The sequence below is a fragment of the Anser cygnoides genome, chromosome 12, assembly GCF_040182565.1.
Source record: "Anser cygnoides isolate HZ-2024a breed goose chromosome 12, Taihu_goose_T2T_genome, whole genome shotgun sequence".
NCBI classification, from domain to species: domain Eukaryota; kingdom Metazoa; phylum Chordata; class Aves; order Anseriformes; family Anatidae; genus Anser; species Anser cygnoides.
In genome coordinates, this window is record NC_089884.1 from 9,616,356 (window position 1) to 9,637,907 (window position 21,552).

Consider the following 21,552-nt stretch of genomic DNA (forward strand, 5'->3'; position numbering starts at 1 on the left):
AAGCACTCTGTAGAATCGCTCACAGTCCATTAAATAGAGCAGGCTCCAGATCCATGGAGCATGGAAAGATTTGGAGTTTATAGCTGAGAATACAGAAGGACTAACATGCACAGGAGGACACAAGCTGAATTTAGGCAAGACCTCAGCTCTCCATGCTTTAGGCATTAATCCAATCAGCAGAGATTAGAGCTAGATATGGTTTTTTTTGTTGTTGTTTGGTTGGTTGTTTTTTTGTGGTTTTTTTTTTTTTTTTTTCTGCAAGAATGTGTTGGGGAGTGGTGGTGGAAGATTAGTAGGAACACCTCAGTTTTGATGATCTTATATATCTTGCCTAGATCACATAAAAACCTTTTAACAACTTGCATCTCACAGTAGTATTATTTTCTGCCCTTCCATAAAGGTGTGCATAAAGTAAGTACTGAGTGGCAACCGGCTCTTTTTAACATTCAATAAATACGTATTTTTTGAAATGCAAAGCTGTCAATTCAGTAGTAATAAGCTACAACAGTGACAGCTGACAAAACAGAGTCAAATAGTCACACGTTTGCTCTGAACACATTACAGTCTGAAGAGCTCAAAAAGACAAAACCAACAGATCATTTGCAATGGTTACAGAAGCGCACACAAATCAGAAACTGCCTAGAGGAGAAATTCATTATTTGGAATGGAAAGACTGATTTGCTGTTCACAGCTGAACTTGAGAGCAGAGTGTTATCCAGCAAGGCACTAACATCTGTCACTTCATCTACACTTCACAGACACAGAAATGTTTCAGACAAGACGGGTGCCAAAGCACCTCTGTCGTGTGTTGATTTTGCAGAATAGCAGCAAGACCTGTTAGAAAATAAGCACCAACAGAAAATCTACACAGAAAGGCTGTGCAGTTAGATCCGGTGTGCCATTCCCTTCAGCCTCATGCCATCCAAAACAGCAGCGCTACCTAGTAAAGAAGGACAAGGCAGTGACAGAGCTAGATGAAATTGAAAAGCTGACAGGTTTCCATACACAGCAGCGCTTGCATTAAGAAACCTGAGCACATGGCTGTGTGAGCACATGAAAATGAAGTGCTTGTGTACAAAAAAATCCCCTTGTGACTAAACTACAGATAACATTATATAATTTGTAAGATGACTGTGTGTACATTTAAATATATCATCCATATTTTGTTTCTATACATGTGTAAGATAGAGTCATTCCACTGGAATTGCTATTTCTAACTTTTTTTTTTTGTAATACTAACATCTAAACATTTAACCCACAACAAAGACCTTCATTCAGGCTAGCTCATCCTAGCACATTTTAGAATTTCCTGGCAGGAGCCATGCACCTGTGAAGCCCACCGAAACCAGCAGTCATTTAAAGCATTTTACCCTTGAGCTGCAAAGCATGTGTGAGAATATCAGGAAAATATTTTACATATTAGTTACCATTGTTCTTTCTCATCCCAAATTTGTTGTTTACTTTACAGTTAGAGGTATTCACATGTCAAAGTTATTTTTTTTTAATTTTGGCAAAGAATAACTTCATCTACTTCAGATGAAACCCTACATAATTAATAAGCAGGTAACAAGAAAGAACTGTAGTTCCCTTATTGCATGTTTTTCTGTTCAAGTACTGGTATTAGACATTTTTAAGGATGGTCTCAACAAACACATTCCCAGGGAGAATTTTGACCTGTTTCTGAAAAGCAGTACAGTTCACTCCCCAGGAGCTTCCAGGCTTCTAAACAAACGCCTAACTTCAGATCATAACATCCAAAAGCATGTCATGTTGTGCTTAGTGCAGCTTTTCAGAACAAAAAGGTTTTCCAGAGTCTACCTGTTAGAAGTTTCTTTGCCCAGCATTTTTCCTTAAATGGAAAAACAAACGGCCAAGTTCCTCAGTTTGTTATAGGTGCACACTGTGCATGTACATTCACTGCAGGGGATTTCAGATTTGTCAGAATCTAAGGGGAATGTGTGAGATCTAGCTCTTAAAACATTGGCAGTACATCAACCACAGAGGCAAACTAATGATAGAGTCAAAGGGAAATAACTTTCAAATCACCTCCTGCTCACTGTGTCATTAATGCCTAACAATATTCTGGACTCACTTACATAGGCATTGGGAGTGAGTAAAGTAAGAACTTTTTGTCCTAGCATTCATGAAATCGGATAGAATAGTGTCTGTAGAGGGGGCTCCCTGTAACCAGTAACCACCACCATGTGGTCTCAGTACTCATTTAGCATCAGAGGTTGCTTTGTATAAGCTATGCAGGTAAGCAGCACCTCAGAAATGGGAAGGGCAAACAAAAAAGAAACACAAAGAAATGAGTTCGGAAATAAATACCTAGGGAGAAAGAAAAACAAAGCTGACAGCTCTTTCTCAACTGCATTACACCCATTACGCCAGTTTTACTATCATGTAGCTGCTGAAATCTCTTGTGGTTGGCTGCTGTAATGCCCAAATGTATTTTGTGGCTATCCACTCCCATTGCGGAACTCTCCACATTATGACTTGCCCAGTTCTAAGCAAATGGCAGAGACGTGCAGTGCATCCTGAGACAGTGAGAAAGATTCCAGAGGGCTTACACAGTGTGCTATTTATAAAGGAAAGACGGGCTGTAGTATTTTACACATCCTTTCAGAGCCAGGCACGTATGGGAAAAGCTCTGCAGCTAGCCACGGTAAAGTGAATTTTCGGGGAGAGGAAGGAAATCAGGAAAATATTGGGTCCTCAAAATCCAGATCATCATCTACTTAGAGGAAAAGTGGACTTCTGAGTGAGGCTACATTCCAGGGGAGATTTCTATCCTACATTTAGCACACTGCTACAAGATGGAAAACGTTTGTACTACTGTCATCACAAACCATAGTCTAGTTCACAACAGGTTCATAGGTTAAGTTCACTTCAGAGGAGGGACTCTTCATTCTTTTTGTAGCACCTCACACATCCAGCTTCTTCACCATGTTACCATAATGTCTAGAAGCCTTAACTAAAGAACAACAGTACCAGTCTGTATGTTAAACCACAGGCCTGATATTCCTAAAAGGCTGTTTATGGCACTATAGTAAGCAACAGCAGCTTGAGGAGCTGTGTGTGTGCATTCAGAGATGATTCTTAAACAGCCAACAGTGTATGCTTACCAACAGGTGATGTGTGCATTCATATATATAAACATATCTTTGTAAAAGAGGTGCCTTAACTTAAAAGAAAAAAAAAAACAATTACTCATGTCACACTGCAGGATTATAAATTCCCACAGTTCTGTTGATTTTTACCCTCCCTGTGTAGGTAGATTTTACCCTCTATAGTTATTTCAGTGTTCAGAGACAAATAATTACACTCTTAGCATACTCTCGGAGCTTAATTTTAGCATTTAAGAGACAAAACATTGACACAGAAGTATTTGATTTAATGTGCAGCTACCATGAAATTTCAGCCTAATGGGAAAGAACTTGAACTATTTAAAGTGTATTTCAAGCCTATGCTTCCTGTATCAGTCAACCAGAATCGCCACGAGAAGCTGGATTCTCTTGTCTTTCTTCCTCTCTTTCTCCCCCTTTCTCTTTCTTGTGCTCCCCTTCCTTAAATCGACTGACAGTGATTTTTTCCCATTAAATCCCCTTGACTCAGAAGCAGAACCACTGCTAAGTCATAACAAAAGCAGTGTACTGCATGTACTCAACAGAAACTGCCCTGAGAAGCAATGCATAGATTTGTTCCAGTTGAGAAAACAAGCTAATATTTCCCTTGCCATAAGAAGAAATCAAATATATAATCTTTGCTCAAAGGTTAACCATGTATTTCTTCAGAAAATACACTCAGCAAAATGGTGTTGACCTGTAACACTTAAGACATACTTGTCTTGGCCTATTTTTCAGCTCCCCTCCTTCAGCCAGCTTTATAGGATAGAAGCTCACTTGCATACCAAATTTTTATCTGCCTTTTAGTGTCTCATACAACCTATCTGCTTTTTTAAGGATGCATTATTTATCTAGACAGATCCTGAATTCATGAGAAAGTAGTATTAAAGGCTAAAATTCTGCTTCAGATTTAAACATACATTTTCATTGGAACCAAGGAATTTTTCCCACTGAAGCTAAAGATCGTCATAACCTGTGCAATCACTGCTCCCACTTCCATGGGTTACATGGCTGGAGCCTTTTGTGACAAAGGAATTGTGTCTCATGTACTTGATACTTTTTTATTATCAACAAAATAATTAAATACTGCAAAACTTACAGTAAATTTCTCCCACTGACTTTACTTAAGGCTCACATTAACAGGAGCCAGACTTAATGTTTGTTCTAAAAGCTGCATCTATACAGATAATCCCACAAATTGTCCTTCCATTAAGCATCCCAGGTCATTCGGAATAATTAATCTCCATCGTTGTAGTTGCAGCTTTATATAGTGTTATGTAGGTAATCCTGCCAATGGAAAGGTCTCTACAGATAACCCTGCTTGGAGTCAACTAGGAAAGTTAATCTATTCTTGAGTCTATCGAGGAAAGAATGTTTAAGTACTATCCAGTCTTTGATTTTGTACAGTTCTTGTTGGAAAAGCAAATTCTGAGAGGCATGGCAGTGTTACTTAACTGTTACATGAACATAACAGCTCCTGAAATAACAGTGACAACAGTCACTTAAAATATTAAATTTCAACCCGATGAATGCATCCTGTTGTTTCTGTTCATTCCAGGTTAATTCCATTAGGTATCCTTTTGGAGTCATTCCAACAAAGGAAAAGGAATTTATCATTTCACAGCCTCCTTGCAAATTTGTATCCAGGCTTTACCTAGTCCGGTATTCGCACCATCTGACGAGGGGCTTATGTACTCTGTTATCGGCTGTGGACAGGGACAGGAGATCATGAAGGTGATTTCAAAGGGTCCAACTTGCCCTCTAGATGCATCCACTCTGTTGGTAGCGCCCAAATGGGAGACCTAGAGGGCTTTGATTCTTAAAATAAGCTGCTAGGTAAAGTTCCAGAAGTGGGTGAGTATTGCACTTAATCTGCACGGTACTGTCACGCACCAATGAATCAGAGTGAAACCTAGTTGTAGTGACCACCGAAAGAACCACAAATGAGAGGCAGGTCAAGGCACTGTCTTGCAGGAAAGAACTCCAAACTCAAGAGAACTGTCTGTCCTGACTGTGCCAGTTTCTTCTTGAGAAATCATTTCATCTTTCTTTAACTTTGCTTCTTTGCCTAGTAAACATTTATAACTGTACTTGTCAGCTTTGAAAAACTGCTGTATTATGGGCACCCTAACAGACTTAAGAAGCAACATAATGTTATTCCTTATATTCAGGAACACTACTGTAGTACATTCAAGCTTCTCTATTAGGACAAGGACTTAAAAATACCAAAAAAAGATGGAGGAAGGGAATGTGTAGCAGGAAGGGAAAAAAAAAAGTCTGCATTTAATCTGGGGTTCTGAGGCATATCTGGGGCGTACGAGTTCTGAACTGACTTGCTAGTTCAGTTTCAGAGTGAAAACTTATCTGTATTATTGCTGTATTTTGAAATATATAGAAACATTTCTTTGTCTGGTTTTATTTTTACTGGACCAGAAGCAGAAGTTTAAAAGGAGAGCAGCTATCAAAGCAGCAGGCCCAAAGGCTGCTCTGTAAACCTGCGCAGACAAGGAACTGATCTAGTTATGGAATTGTCTCGATACACACTTTCGTTTGAAAAGTAAATATGAAGTATATGAATTTCAAAATAGGCTACTTTAAAACATGTAACTAATTTCTATTGTAACTCTTGTATAAATGCAGGCTTTCAAAAATGCAAGACAAGTAAAAGAGCCCATCAGATAGGCAAATAGCTCCCGTGACAGAAATGTGTTAAACATGCATCTCAGCAGTCCCGGAATTGGAGAATTTAGTACGAATCAAATCAAGGGTGTATTTGAAGTACCTAAAGTACGCACATAAGCGCTTTCCTGAATTGAGGCCCAATACTTTTGTCCAGTCTCTTTCTAAATAAGTGGCAGAATCCAGCTTTTTGGCACATTAGCTTTACAAAACATGAGTTAGTGCAATAACATATGCAATGGAATTGAGAATATGATGAAGAATAGAGAGCAAATAGGGAAAAAAAAGTCAGCAGGGCCAGGGGAAATAAAATCTACTTAAAATTCTAAATTCAAATATGCCCTAAGTCATGACTGAAATAATTTGCTTGGTTCCATCTGAGTGCCTAACAGGTCTGTTCAAACCATTACACTGCAGTGTTGCTTTTAGCTGCCAGGCTTTGTTTCAGAGAGCACAGTGGCAAATAAATACATATTATGTACAAATACATAAGCAGGGCAGAAAAAATACATAGTGGTAAACCAAAAAAGTATTTTCCTACCTATCTTACTCAGTACTGTTAGACTCCCATCAACAACAGGAATTCACAGAACTAGTAAATGCTGCTTGTAAACGAATGAACCACTACTGACATCCTTTCTGTGAGAAGCACTGCCCATAGTTCCTGCTGCATGGCAGAGCCAGAGGAAGGCACGTACTGCTCATGTGAAAGGAAGGCTGAAGAGTTCAGGGTCTGACTCGGATCATGCTTCTGTCCTAAAGGGAAGTTCTTCATCTTTGTAACACTGCACCTGCTATAACAGCTACATGGGCAAGAGGATTCTTTGCTGGGAATTGAGTATGCTTGTATAAAAACCTTCAGGGCAATTACAGAGATAACTTTTGTCTTCCATGGATTCAGTTGTCTGGCCCCAAGACTGCAGGATTAATTTGAATTTGAATACATAGGATTCGTACTATGAAGATGCAAATAAAATAATTAAATTTAAAAAAAAAATATCTAACCTGAAGATTCAGGTTACGTTCAAATTGTGAAGATCCTGAAAGCCTGAATGACCAGGGCTGCAGTTTGAGATCAAAACTTTTGGTTGTGAGAGCAGAGGGAAGACACCCCTACCCCAGGTGCTTGGCGTTTGGTGTGTCCCACTGGCGCAGCGTGGCAATCCTGGGTGTGCCAACACAGGTGTTTGTGCAGCAGGCGCAGGGACTGAGCCTGGGTCTCTAGGAGCAAGGTCAGCGTGCTGATTCTGCTTCCAGGAGCAAACTGGCATGGGGAAGGTTTTTATCCACTCAGTTCCCTTCTCCAGTGTGCTTCACATTGTGGCCATAAAATGTTGTGGTGGGGACCTCGGGGATATGCTCTGCCAGGTGGAGGACAGAATGGTTAAGACCGGCGTGGCTTCTGTGTGCCTCTGCTCATGAAGCCCCAAGTCTGCTGCTAAGAACAGTAACAGCCACTCTGGGGATTCTCCCGGGAAAGAAAAATGTCAGAACTGACGCAATGTTTGCAGTAATAAGCTGTGTTGGCAAAATTCTTGTGGATGTCACCAAAATGTAAATGAACTCCACTGACTCAGGGAAGCAATCTCCACAAGAAAGAGACACAGAACTTATTTGCATTTAGCAGGGGATTACAAATAAAATTGTTCTCAGACTGAAACTGTTGGCTCAATGTCAGCAATGCAGAGATGCATTTCTTTTCCTTGAAACTTTAATGCCATGAGAATAAAATTTGTATCCCTGTGCTTGTTAGCTAGCTGTTTTTCACACATACTCTTGATTCAGGAATCCTGATTCTCAAGACTAGGAATATAGCGTGTGTACACTACATAAGGAGAGAGCACAGCAGGGATATGTACAAGTCCATAATTGATACAGAAACAAGAGGTCAGTCCATGAAAATACAAGACATTCATCACTTCATTAAGATACAGTGAGGTTACTCCACAAGCTTTGGTTGGGCTCCAAACATATTCTTGCCCTGAGTATTACACTGGGGATAGTACTCAGCACTGGCTTTACAAAGAGCTATAAAATCCCTGTTCTGGACATATTCCATTGGACATGAGCTAACAAGGACAGAAAGTTTACCTGATGATGATGACAATGAATGAATGAGACAGGCCTATGTCTCACATGTCAAACTTTTGTTGACCGGGAGAAGGAAATATCATCAGGGTAAAAAACAAAATACAGAAAAACAGTAGAGGAATGTTACTTATGTTTCCCAGTTTTTAAATAATATAAAGTTAAATATGAAAAATCTAACAGACATACTTTCCTATACTTTCAACATAAAGTACTATACTTTCAACATAAAGAATAAATAGCACAGTAATCCCCACTGCAGAAGAAATGAAAGCATCGAGGAAAAAAAAAAGTTTCCACTGTAAGTCTCTTTTTTCCTTCTATTTTCCATCTTAAAACAACCCATGTAATATTCATCACAAGTAAATCCTTAGCTCAACTGAACATTGTGCTGGTAACTCATCCTTCTTCCAAAGATCACAGAAAGTGCAGGAAAAAATGCAGGATTAGAACATGACAACACAGAGCACAGAACATAGATCATACACCACAGCAAGCGTTGATCGGGTTTAATTCAAATCAGAAGTCAATTCAAGGAAGAGCAGAGTTAAGGGGCTGCCCTTGTGGTTGTTGACTTACAAAACCTCCAGCTAAAGCTCCACGCCACTCCAATTTATTGGTGCGTGCATCCCCAGCCTCAGTACAACCATTTGTCCTCAGAAGACTGCAATGCAATTTGATCGTTTCTGGTCCTTTCAGGAGGCACACAATGAAGCGTCCGTGTGACAGAACTGGATCATACTTGTACTAATAGAGGTCAGCATGGGATTTCATGACTTAACAAGACAAAAAAAAGGGTCACAGGCTGGATATGCTGAAACTGCACATTTAGCTTATTGTTTGGTGCTTGAGAAATTGACTTCACTGCCTCCAGAGATACTGGCATTGTAATGACTTGGAGTTGGGCAACGTGCTACCTTTTAACACTAATACCACGACTTTCCTTTGAAAAGGGAACAGCATTTAGAGTTTGGACGCCAAGTTCCTGATACATTGTCTTTTCTACCAGGGCAGAAAAAACATGTTGGATACACAGGCAGTAAATTTCCAGGCCTATAGCTGTTCATTGCACTGCAAAGTCCAGCAAGTACGGTGTCCTCCCAATGTGTACGGTGCTATTTTGTCCTAATAGGTAGCTAATACTACACAAAGTAGGTCCACAGAACTTCCTTCTGTAACCCACCAAAAGCCATGAGCCCTGTTACAGAGGGAACCGCAAAATGCCCCACCACCTGGTCCTTACAGAAGTGGTGCACCTGCAGCATCAGTTATATGGGGATAATTCTGCTCTGAATCTGCTCCCTTGAGCAGTTATTTCATCCAAGTTGAAAGGGAAGGGGTTGGGTAGGAAGCCTCCTTAATTCTCCTCTGCACTTATGAATGATAAATGAAGCAGCATTCACCAAACGGAAATAGAATATGTCTTAAAGTCAGCATCTCTCCTACTGAGTTAGAGACATGAAAACCTTGTTTCAGTCTGCTGAACTGCAGTGAATAAAGCCTAATTTTATCAGCAGATATTGCCAATGAAACTGAGAAGAGCTCTTTATTAAAGGATGATAAGTGAAAGTTAAGATTAAGGCTGACATTAGACAAACTGATTTCATATTAATCTTGATTTGGGATCGTAACACAGCAACTATTTGTGAAAATATATGCATATACACTTTTGTAGGAGGCAGGCATGGGTTTGATGTAGTCATATTAAATTACCTTAAGTAAGAGTCCAAAGGACAGTGTTTGCAGAGTACATAAGACTAGTGAAGTATTCCATTAATTCAAGGATATCCATCACAAACATCGCCACGTCCCTACCACTGGAAGAAGTTCTGTACAAATGTTACATGCGTCCTGATGGGGCCCAGGGCTGCAACCCACTCCCTTCTCCCCAGGCCTCCTAGCCAAAACTGCACACTGCCTCTGGGACTGCTTTCTGAGATAAGGCAGCTAATGCTTCCAAGCCAGTCTCTGACCCCTGCGGCACACCCAGCGACACGGCCATATGTTTCTTTCCCCAGGAAAAGCCTCGGTCTGCTGGTGACAACCCAGTGCTGTACAGCCCCCGTGTTCCCTTACATTCAGGGAACAGTATTGGTTTTAGCTTTTATCCAGATTTCCAACAAGAAGTGAAGGTCATTCTTCTCAGGCAATAATGTTGACAACCCTGGACTAAGAAAGCAAACCAGATCTTGAACAATTTATTAGCACCACAACTGCAAAGAATTCAATGCACAGACCTCTTCAGACCTTTGTGAAATGACAATGAATAGACATTTATTATTCGGTATTTCTTAATTCACTTTCTCCTAAGCAGTTTTCTGTGTCTATGGGTATGCTTGACCACTAGTAATCAAACATACAATGTCTGTTCTTGGCGCAGCACGTGCATAGATGTTTGTACTGTGGGTAGACACAAAGGAGAAGCTAATACAGAGCAAGTGGTATGAGTGGTTCGTTACGGAGAGCCGCCACGTTACCCACACACTGAGATAGTGGAGCTGCAGTTGTTGCACAGGTTCCACGTGCACACAAAATGCTTGTATTTAACAATATCCAGCACCACAGTACTCATCACCACTGTAGCCAGGGTGTTACAGGCACGGTAACATCGAGTTCCCAACAGCCCGTGGCCAGCCACACTTCCCAAAAGAGAGGACAAGACAGCAGCTGGTCTCACCAACTTCCACAGCAGCTCCAGGCAACCTCTTTTGTTTGGGCAAGAAAGGATTTCCCTCTTCTTAGCCCTATATATAGAATGCATTTTTTTCTGCCAGGTTGGCACCTGTAGGAGGTGGATAAAATTGTGGACCAGTCTGGGTGAGATTAATCAAACACTGATAAAGAGGAACAGAAGGAATAAACATTCAAATTATTAGGATTTCTCGAATCTTTCCTCTTCACAGACAGTGTTTATCTCCAAGTAACACAAGCGAGGAACCGGAGCAGTGACTTTCCTTCCAGAACCAAGAACCCTACTGAGCAGCCTCACCATTTCTTGAATCAACAAAGTTGCCCACACCTTCACAAGCGTTCAGTGCCTGCAAGCTCAGGTATATTGTTAGCAATGAAGCCATCTGTTTTTATCATCAACCCTGTCTTCCTTGGCCCATCTCTTAAATCTGATATTTTAAGAAACTGTGGAGCAGCTGCTGTTTAGAAAAATCTGTGATCTCATCCCCAGAAGGACTGAACAGGCTAGTATTCAGAAGTGAGACAGTAAATATGAATACATCAATTATTTTCATAATCCAAACAGCGTGATATTTCTTGTATCATATGCTGTCAGCACAAGGGAGATCAGAGATGGGATCTAAAGTGAAAGTCCCTGCACTATATGATATTCATCACAGCCTTTAGAACAAGTTGTAGTATGACAGTAAGCCCAGGCTGAACATTATAAAGCTGTAGGTGTAGCTCCATTAAACGGTGGTTTTCCTTGTTAACTTTTCTAGCACTTTTCTCCAATTAATACCAATGCAGAAGCTATCTAAGAAGGCTGGGGTTCAAATACGCTTTAATTTTGTACAGTGTTCATAGCTTCCTTGATAAATAATTGCAATCTGTCCCTGTACCTCCATGCTAACATCATCATGCATGAGTTCATGCATTAAAGCCCAAGAGCTTTCAGTAGAAAATAGCCCCTTCTTTATTTCTGTTACATTTGAGCAACCTGGCTAGTTGTATTACTCCTTCTTTAAGCAAGTTCGAGGCCTCTGTGCTGTCCCAGAGCCCCCGGCTGTGCCCCCTCTGGGAGCAGGAGGCCCTCAGAGGTCAGTGAGCAGAAGGGTACATCACAGCCCTCAGAGCCACAGCACCCACCCATGGAAACAGACACCTCTCCCGGCCATCCAAGGCCTGTGGTTCTACTCCTGCTGGAAGGGATTTTCCCCACGTGTTTAATTGCAAGATATAAGATAGTGTCCAGCACAACACAGATAAATCCCACTGTATTTTGCTAGTTGTTGTTATTTCTCTCATAAGCCTGGCACACTAGGTTTTCTCCCTTTTATTCCTTTCAGTGCTACATCACTTTCATAAAAAAAGCCTTTTTCAGAATAGCATTCACTTTCCTACAGCTCAAACCCTATTTCTACTGTGTCATATAAAATAGGAGTTATTTTCATGCTGTCAGCTTCTTCACAAAAAAAATCATTACCTACTAATGCAAAGAATAGAAAATTTCAATTTGCTTTTAATCTTTGAATGTCTTTTACATCCCATTGTTCATGCCTAAAAAACTGAATTTGCTCATACCTCCACACCAGAAGCGAAGTAGCAGCATATCCAGCTATCTCATGCAAATCCTACCCGTATCAGACCAGGTGCATACAATTTACATATCTAAGTTTAGTGACTTCTTTGAAAGGGTTATAAATTCTGATGTGAGCTTTTCACATTGATCTCATAGTGAAGAACATTCTGAATTCTCCTGTACTGCAGGACTATAATGTAATATATAGCTTTTTGTTAAGGAAAAAAAAAAGTGTGTTCAGTTAATTTGGATAGAAGCACCTTACTGGCCTCACTGCGTGAAGCCTCTTGGTCTTATTATGAGTCTACCAATGTAGCTTTTATCTGTAGATAAAAATAATGAAGGCAGATAAGAGGAAATTGAAGTAGAGGGTCAGCTGTTTTTTTGTTTTGTTTTGTTTTGGTGGTGGTGCTGGGTTGTTTTTTGTTGTTTTGTTTTCATGTGATTCTGTTTTAATTTATTATTAGGCAATTGTGAAAGTCCTTGCTGTTAGCAAGTACACAGATGAAAATCCCCTTGCAGTCACATGCAATCGGGATATCCAGGAACAGAAATAACTTCATCTTCTATTACAAAGTTGTTTATATCTTCCTCTGTATATTTACTCACGCACTTACAGGACTTCCCATCAGCCTAGATACTAGCTTTTCCACCAAGAATCCTGTATCTTTTTATCACAAATTCACAATTATTTTTTTTTTATTTTTTTCTAATGGGAACAGAGGGATTTCCTGCAGTGATGGACTAATAGCCAAAGGAAGATCATTTTGTCCCATCTGAAATAGCAAATTGTATCCAGAGATGAAATCACAGTTATTTGATAAACTAAATGTACCACGCACATCTCTTTGATGTGCACACCACAGCCGTGAAAAAGGTGGAAATTGGTTGTTATTCCTCTGTGTTGTTCCAAGCAGTATCCTTAAAAAAGCTTTTATTTAGGTAGTCCATCTAAATTTATTTAGAACCACCCCTGCAGGACACACACATTGTCTGAGACTCAGACATTTTCTGGTCCCATTTGTTCAAAATGCTACAAAAACTGCCTGGGCTTAAAATCATCCTGAATTCCAGTTAAAGCTTTGTCAACTGTGCTCAGTGGGCGTCACACAGATTCTAACCTACAACACTGTTCATTGCAAAGATCTATAAGACTTTTGTACATCGAAATTTAATCAACTTCCCCATAGCATACAATTATTTAAATAGAGTCTAACCTAAGAAAGTGTGCTCACAGCAAAAGGTCAAGTTCATGTCCTAGCCTTACTCTTTCTATTACTTTCTCACTCAATCTTGTTTGGTAGCAATGCAGAACAATACTCACAGCTATTTCTACTTTCTTTACAAATACCTTTTTTAAAGCCTCTTTGAAAATAATAAATAGCTTAGTTATAAGAACAGGGAGAAATAACCACAGCCTGCATCTCTAACTGCCTGGAGAGAAATGGGTGCAGCACACACAGATGTTTCTGATGGCATTTGTAAATATCAGCCCCTAACATATGCCTTCTATTAGGGGAAAAACTGAGGACTTCGGTCTTCCCAGCAGACAGGACGGTGTAGGTACCCACTCTAGGTGCTGTCAGCATTTACCCTATGCTGAAAGTAGCCTTGGATACTCCATGTTATGTTCAAAGTATGCACATTAAACACTGCAGGTTATATAGGAAGGCGAATAAATAAATAGACTTTCCTAAATGCCACACTTTTTTTTACTTTTTTTAAGAGGAAAAGTCTCAAAGAGGAACCAGCATTGTATTTTTTATGAGAAAGAACCATGTGGAACCTATTAAACAAGCTATATATGGAAGGCAGCAGAGTGCTGTGCTACTTCAGAGAAACACCGCTGCCCTTCACCTGGGGAGAAGTTACATTTTGCAGCTGTTCAGGGCTGCCAGTCTTCCCTCCCACTTGAACCCGACTCAGCTCTGCAGGCCAAATATGACTACGGGACAGGGCAGAATGCAGGACGCGTACTAAGCAGCCCCTAGATACTGATTGGCTATATCATGAGTCCTGTGCTCTGATTTACCAGTCCTCTAACTAAACAAGTCTTCTATAGTAAACAACTGTGTTTTTAAAGAAAGGGATTTTAGCCCCCAGGTTTTACAATAGTAATGTCTGAGTAATGTAATTTCTATAGATCTTTTAGCGTCCTTGAATTTTCATGGCTCCTTTAGCAGCAAAGAGGCTAGGTGATTGCAGCCACCCCATGAATCAATATCTGGTTTGCTATTATTGACATTCCTGCAGCTGTCTAAGCAGAAGTCCTTGACAAAATCTGAGTGAGTGAAATAGCTTATTAATGGTACCAGATAAAGCCTTGATTTATGCTGGCAGATACTGCTGTAGCTTTTACAGATACATACGATAATCTAAGTCCTACTGTAGACTTTGTATGCTCTGGGACACCAACACTATAATTCATATGGAACTGCATAACAACACTACAAAGCCGTTTTAATTATTTCAGAGTCACCTTAAAAGGAAGACAGAGAGATATATTACATACAGCAATACATCTTCAAGTAAGATCTTTCGATTCCAGTGTCTGTTAGCTGATTTCTCTCTTAGCACCCAGTGCCTTACATAACTAGCTAGTTCAGTATTTTCGTTGTAATTATTTTCTACACACTTAACATCAATCATTCCTCTACTTTTTTTTTTTTTCTGGTTGATTATTACTACTGAAGACTAGAGGTGAGGATGGAGTAAGAAATATGATCATTTTTATAGGATAAGTCCTAAATAAGCAGCAGCACATAGCCAAAAGCTCTCTAGGAGACTCAAGGTATAATGTGGATAGGACTCCTGAAGCCCAGTTAGTAGTTTACTCTTAGAGTTCTGTTGCAGCTGTTTATTAGCTCTTTTATTGCAGCTCTTTATTAGCTGTATTCCAGAGTTTCAGATCACATGAGCAGGTCAGATTACTAACTGGTTTAATTAAAAAAAAAAATCTTAAATATGGAAAGTAAAGTTTATGATGAATTGAACTTTTCTCTGTGAAAGTTTTGGACCCCTCCCTCCCCACCAAATTAATTGGGTTTCCTCCTTAAAGGTCCTCTTTTGGTCACATCATAGTTCAGACATAGCTCAACCTCCCCAAGAGAAAACATGAAACTCCCATATCACAGTTCAAGGAGACACACTGCTGAGGTAATATAAAACATATATATATTTTTTTTCCAACTACAGTTCTTCAAAACTTTCCATCTCAGAAGAAAAAATATTATTTTGCTACTTCCCCCCCCCAAAAAAAAAATCAAGATAGAAAGTTTATATGTCAAAATAACAGAAATTATCATAATATAAAAATTACTGCTTTTACCCCAGATTTAGTCACTACCAGCCAAAGTTGGATTTGAGCTCAGGAAGTAACTTTACCATAATGGGCAAAATAGGATTCTCATCATACTTATTTCCAAGCACTAATATGGAGTTTCTGAAAAAAGTAATAGCTTCAGGTCCTGCTTATAAAATTGTATTAGTTCAAAGTTGTTTGTATATGAGAAAATAGGGGAAGAAATATATTGTCCATCCCGAAGTGGGCTGTTTTACCTCCAAAGTGATTTGTTTCACTGCAACGGTATTTATCATGTTGATAAAATAGACCATGGATCTCAAAATTGGAAGATTTTTCCTGTTAATTTGAAACAGCACCTATACATGCTGCTGTGACATCAACATAATACCCTAAAGCCACAGCATCTGAAAAGATTTATTTTCTGAGCCCTTATGCAGCCACATTCTCTTTGCTTCTGACATTCCCAATTTGCAGGCTGCTGGTGATCCAATCTTATTCATTCTGGCTCTATAATAAGGATGTCAATGCAAGAAGAGAAAAGCCATTATCTGATAGCCAGCAGACATGATAAAAAGGCAGAGTTAGATATCTCAGAGGAAAGGCCACCCTTTCTGCCTTGGATGAGCTTCTCAAGGTCACGGGCAGCTTTTGTACCTGTAAATATGATCCAAACTCACTTGAAGCTGAGAGCATCAGATAAAACTGAAATGTTCCTACCACACAGTCTCATGTTCTGAATAAGGATTTGTTTTTTAACTATTAATCACTACAAGGCTTTAATTATGATTAGAACATATATATGTGAGAAAGATCAAAGGCAATGTTAGCTGTAGAGAAACTTAATCTAAATTTACAGGTTCTGCCTGCTTAATGGCATAAATATGGGTTTGGGTTATGCTAAAAAACCTCCCACAATAGCAATAATCAGGCAAGACTACATAACCATTTGTATACAAAGATCTTTACCTCAAATTTAAAAATAATAATGAGAATCGTCTGGTTGTGGGAGCTGTTTAAATGTCACAGTTGCAGCAACTGACAGCAAAAATATATTTATTCTTTGACTTTGTCAAATAGCTATTATATTTTAGAAGATAAGCTACCATCAAGCACAAGCTAATGGGCTCTCACAAGCAGTTAAGTGGATGAAATAGTGTGAGCTACAATATACATGAGCTAATTATATCGACTAATCTTTAACCTACAAATACATACACCATACGATGCCCTTTACAAGCCACGAAAGGTACGAGTTTGAAGCAGTACCTATGCAGTTATTGCTGAATATCATTTGTAGCTTATGAAGCAGATTAGTTTTACGCATTCAAATCAGAGAAACATACAAACAGGACTGCAACATGACTGGGCCCCCAGCTGCACACAGCAGTAAGCAGCATGAGAGAGAATTTAATATGCTCCTGGGCCTCCTGAACCAAGAATTCTTTTTTCCCATACTATTTATATGGCTTTTGTAAAACTGATTTATAGTGGGGGCAGTTTCCAGATTATTCTAGTCTTCACTCATTTGCTCAACTGCAAGATAACAAGATAAATGCAGAAGGACCAACAACAGCCGTGCCTATTCTTCATGTCATCATCAGTTCCTGCTAACACTATTGAAAATCCTAAGGTAGCAGGTCTTATCTGCTCGTTCTCTGTAACATGGGAAGAAAGTGATGCGGTCTTCCCGTAGTTGAATTAGTACATAACCAGTGTGCTGAGAGGTTTTATTCTTTTGGTGCTAAAAATGCAGAGATGTGAATTTACACTGTAGCCTGACAGTCTGCACTACTGGATAGCTTTAAGATGGCAAGAACCCAAACAAATGCATCCAGGTGTGAAGGCAGTGCCACCTAATTCATTACAGTTGGCATAAGCCATTGCCACAGCCAGACCTACAAAACCTCTCCTTACAATCACTCACCAACTCTCCATCTTCCAGATCTTAATGACAGCTCCAACCTCACTGTACTTTCTCAGTTTTTAACTCTTTCTGAGCCCCTGGTTATTCCTACCTGAATGCATTTGCCATCACAGCTTTTGTAGGACCTGAAGTAGATTGCAAGAAGTTATTTGAGAACATGACTTGTTTCTTCCCTATCCAAATTGGTCAGAATCAGACAGGCAGGACAAGAGTGGGAGCATGGTGTTTTCCTCTTCTGTAAAGGACAAGGGGGCAGGGGAAAGAGAGGCATTAGGCTCCAATTTTATCATTAAGCACAACTCTTTACCAGGGAGTCAAAAGAAAGCATAGATCCATCAAAAGTGATTCATGGAAAATGTGCCAAATATCATGTCTGACAGAACTGAGTTGTTCTCACAGTTGTGAACAGTTGTTCTCACATTTACTTTTACGGAATAACTGAAATGTTTTCACTACAGCCAGGGATTGGAAAGGTTAAACAAAAGAAAAAAATAAAAGCTTGTTAAATTGCCATTCCATTTAAAAATGGCAGGTTGTTTGTACAAAAGTATGAGTGGAACAAAGTATAAATGTAAATCAAATGCAGACCAGATTTAGATATGGAGCTACTCTTGAGTAATACTGATAACCAAGGTAAATCCCATAAGTCGGTGGCATCCTGGTGTTTATCTAGCCTAAGTGAGAGTTTCCAACCTTCCTCATAATCCAAAAGGAATAACTTTGAATCCAGAGATTCTTTTTTATTTTTAGGATTTAGCTCTTGTGGGGCATCTGCATTCAGTGACTTCAATAATATTCCTTTCTCCCTTGCTACAGTGATGCTCTGTACAAAACCAGTGTCTATGATTCAAAACCTTTTTCAATTTGTTTTTGCAGTGTGCCTACCTTACTCATTTTGTGAGCTCCTGTCTGGAAGCTACAGGAATAAGCAGCATGATGGCAGCCCGATAGCAGCTGCAGCCAGAGGCCTATTTCACAGTACAGCAGTGAGCGCCTAATCCAATTGGTCACTCTTGGCCAGACTAAATCATCTTTGAACAGGAACTGTTCAAAAATGCAGAATCAACAAAATCTTCATCACTTTCACTAATTTAGTTCATCTGTGGGCCTCACCAGGATCTCTCAGCTCCTTCTTGCCATCTGTCAATCTCCTCCCCTTGATAAAGAGGCTGCATATTCCAAAACTGTCCCAACCAGAGAAAAAATAATTAAATGAGGCAATCAGAAACATGCTTTAAATTGCTTTGCTGTTTGAAATACCTTATTGTGATCACTTAAAATCAAAGCATACTATGCACTATCTTCTACTGAGCTTCCTCCTACTTATTTCCAGCCCTGTATGCTTTTGTTGATTTGTTGAAGATAATAGGAGCTAGATCACCAACCCCAAACAGCTTATCCTAACCTGTGGTGTACAAGTAATACAACATTGTTCTGTCAGCGTTTCAGTTCTAGTTCAGCAAGTAATTACCAAACCTATTCTGTCTACAGACAAAGCATAATTGAGCCTGCCAGGGATGTAGAGGTAGATGATTCTGCACACAAAATCCTTCCAGTACAATGAATCAGCACTTCCTTGTGAGCTGTTCGTACAAAATTCAGTCTGGGAAGCAAAACCACTACTAAAAAAGGGCTTTATCTGGAATGACCCAAGCTCCCATGACTGCATACCAAGACATTTCACTCTGACAAGATCTGACCCAACTGAAACTACATTACTTACCACTGAGTTAGAAAGGAGTAAAAAGTGCCCCTTCAAAGCCAGGTTAATGAGGAATAAAAACAAGACTACGTGTACCCCAGAAGTCCAGTCGTACTGCACCTCCTTCAGCTGCGTGGAATTACTCTAAAACTTGGTTGACTGAGATGGCAGGATCACTCGGTAAAATATGATAATGTCATATTTAAGGGATTTTGCAGATGGATAATTTACTGTCTAACAGCAAATGGAGAGTGTGGGCAATTTTCCACTAGTATGTTCATACTACATTAAGTGTTTGCTCAGCCATATGCGTCCCTAGCATTGTATTCACAGCTGCACTTGCCACTATGCACACCATTTGCACCATGTCAGGTTACACAGCTTCTATCACCGGATAAAAGCAATGGTTTGGGCATACAATATAATTCATATTTAGAGGACTAGATATAAAGTATTTACATTTATGCATGCATTGTTTACAGTTTGAAATTTTGTTGAAAAAATAAAGCTGGCCTCAAAGAAAAGGTTAGCAATCTGCTACTGCTATTATATTTATGGACTCTACATCAATTTACAGATACTTCTATTCTGAATAAAAACCTATAGCATTTTTTATAGAGAGGAATACACAGTTTATCAAAAGAAGAGGTATTTGGATAAGAGAATAAAAATGTATGAGACATTCTTTGCCTAAGTAATATAAACATCTTTTGACCCCCAAAAATTTCAAAATGAAAGATTTTATGTGAATGCAGGGTCTGTTGTCATTAGTCACTTAATCGATTCCCATTGTAGTAAGCCAGTGCAGCTACTCACAACAGCAAAATCTGGAAGGCTTACAATGTCAAATTGAAAATAATACCAAAACAGAAGTTTATCAACCACATATTGTTTTAGGAGCTAGGCTAGGGGAGTGATTCATTCCTCCTAATAAGAGCAATATTGCAATATAACCTGTCTCTGCCAGAGACTTGGTTCAATTAGATTAAGAACATAAAAAGAGAAAGATTCATGAAAGTGAGAAACAGGAGATAAAATAGACAAGACTTGGAGCAGCTAAGGAAGTCCTGAGAATGTGCTAGACAAACGGGCTGTCTTGTAAGAAAAAATTACTCCTCGAGTACAAAAGGAGAGTACTTTCTATTTGAAGTCACTACTAACCCATTACATTCCTATAAAGCAAAACAGGACCCAGTGTTAGTGCTCACACTGAGTGGTAACATAAGCATCTCCAGAACAGTTAACGTGTTCAGACACAAGCTGGCTTCTCTAGCTAAACAACGTACTAAAGAATAAAATAAAATTATTTTCTTTAAGAAGCCTCCTGTTAACAGGACTGTTGAGAAGTTGTCTAGGTTTCATAAGATCCGTTAGCACTCACTTGCAGCCTCTGTTCTTTCCCATTGAACTTGCTGGGAAATATGTCACCAGCCCATTTCAGTGCTATTTGACTTCAGCTGAACACTACAATCCCAGTAGCGTATGGTGGAACCTCATATCTCAGGCTTATGTTCTCATCATGATGGGAACAAAGTTGATTCTTCCCTTTTATCATTGCAAGTCAGCCAAAATAACCAGTAAGTTATCTGCTAGTGCTTTCAATTCATCTTCAGTGGTGTCAGTTCCTTGATACAATGCTTTGTAGAAGCTCAGCACATTTCTTGGCTGTGTATCTTAATTGCTCATAAAGATTCTTAGCCAACAGTCAAGTGCTTCTAAAAAAAATTAAAAAACCAACCTACTACATGCAAATTCCTCAGTTTGGTTTATATTTCTAGTCAGTTCTCTCAATGTCAAGTGTTAGCCAATGATGATACACATTGGCTTGAAGCCATCCTCTTCTTTTTAAGTTACTGTGACTGCAAGACACCAAGTTGTATGTCCCAAAGGGAAAGAGCTGGGAAAACACTGCTGCAAACTATCTGCTAACAACTATCCATGTAAAAAGCACTTTCAAAAGCATGTATTTACTTTACAGAACATGCAAAAGAGCAAAAAATTGTTAGCTTCAGTTTCTGTAGGAAACAAATTATTTATCTGTTCAACAGGCATATAGCCAGATATAAAAATATAACCATGCTCTACTTGAAAACTAGTCTTGATAGATATATATATGCATCTCTAATAATTAATAATTTCTTCCATCAATAAAATGCTGTTTTACTCCAAATGCTGCTTACACCCTGAGCAGCAAACATGAGGGATTTTTGTTTGCTTGTTTGTTGATTTGTTTTGGGGGGGTGAAGGGGTTAGCTTTTTGTTGTTTCCGTTTTTTGTTGTTTTGCATATGCTGTGAATTACAGCTGTAGTGGGTTACAGTATGGGAAAACGTGAGCTTATTGCAACTTGTTTCCAAGACCTAGGTCCAAATCTGGTTACCTTTACTACCTGCCCAAGCTTTTTGCACAAATAAACACTAAAAAGCCTCTTTTTTTTTTTTAAGCGGAGATTCCGTCTATCCACTAAAATCCCAAATCC

At 39.3% G+C, this 21,552-nt stretch overlaps 1 protein-coding gene across 3 annotated transcripts in view; it reads left to right on the forward strand.

Annotated features, from left to right (window-relative positions):
* Positions 1–21,552, forward strand: part of BEAN1 (brain expressed associated with NEDD4 1) — a 53,856-nt gene that overhangs the window by 12,879 nt on the left and 19,425 nt on the right. For 2 of the 3 annotated variants that reach the window (XM_013176653.3, XM_013176655.3), the window contains one exon: positions 10,796–10,942. The exons of the other annotated variant lie outside the window; for it this stretch is intronic. In XM_013176653.3, the coding sequence (XP_013032107.1) occupies positions 10,796–10,942 (147 nt within the window). The remainder of the gene's footprint in view (positions 1–10,795; positions 10,943–21,552) is intronic. 3 annotated transcript variants of the gene reach the window in all.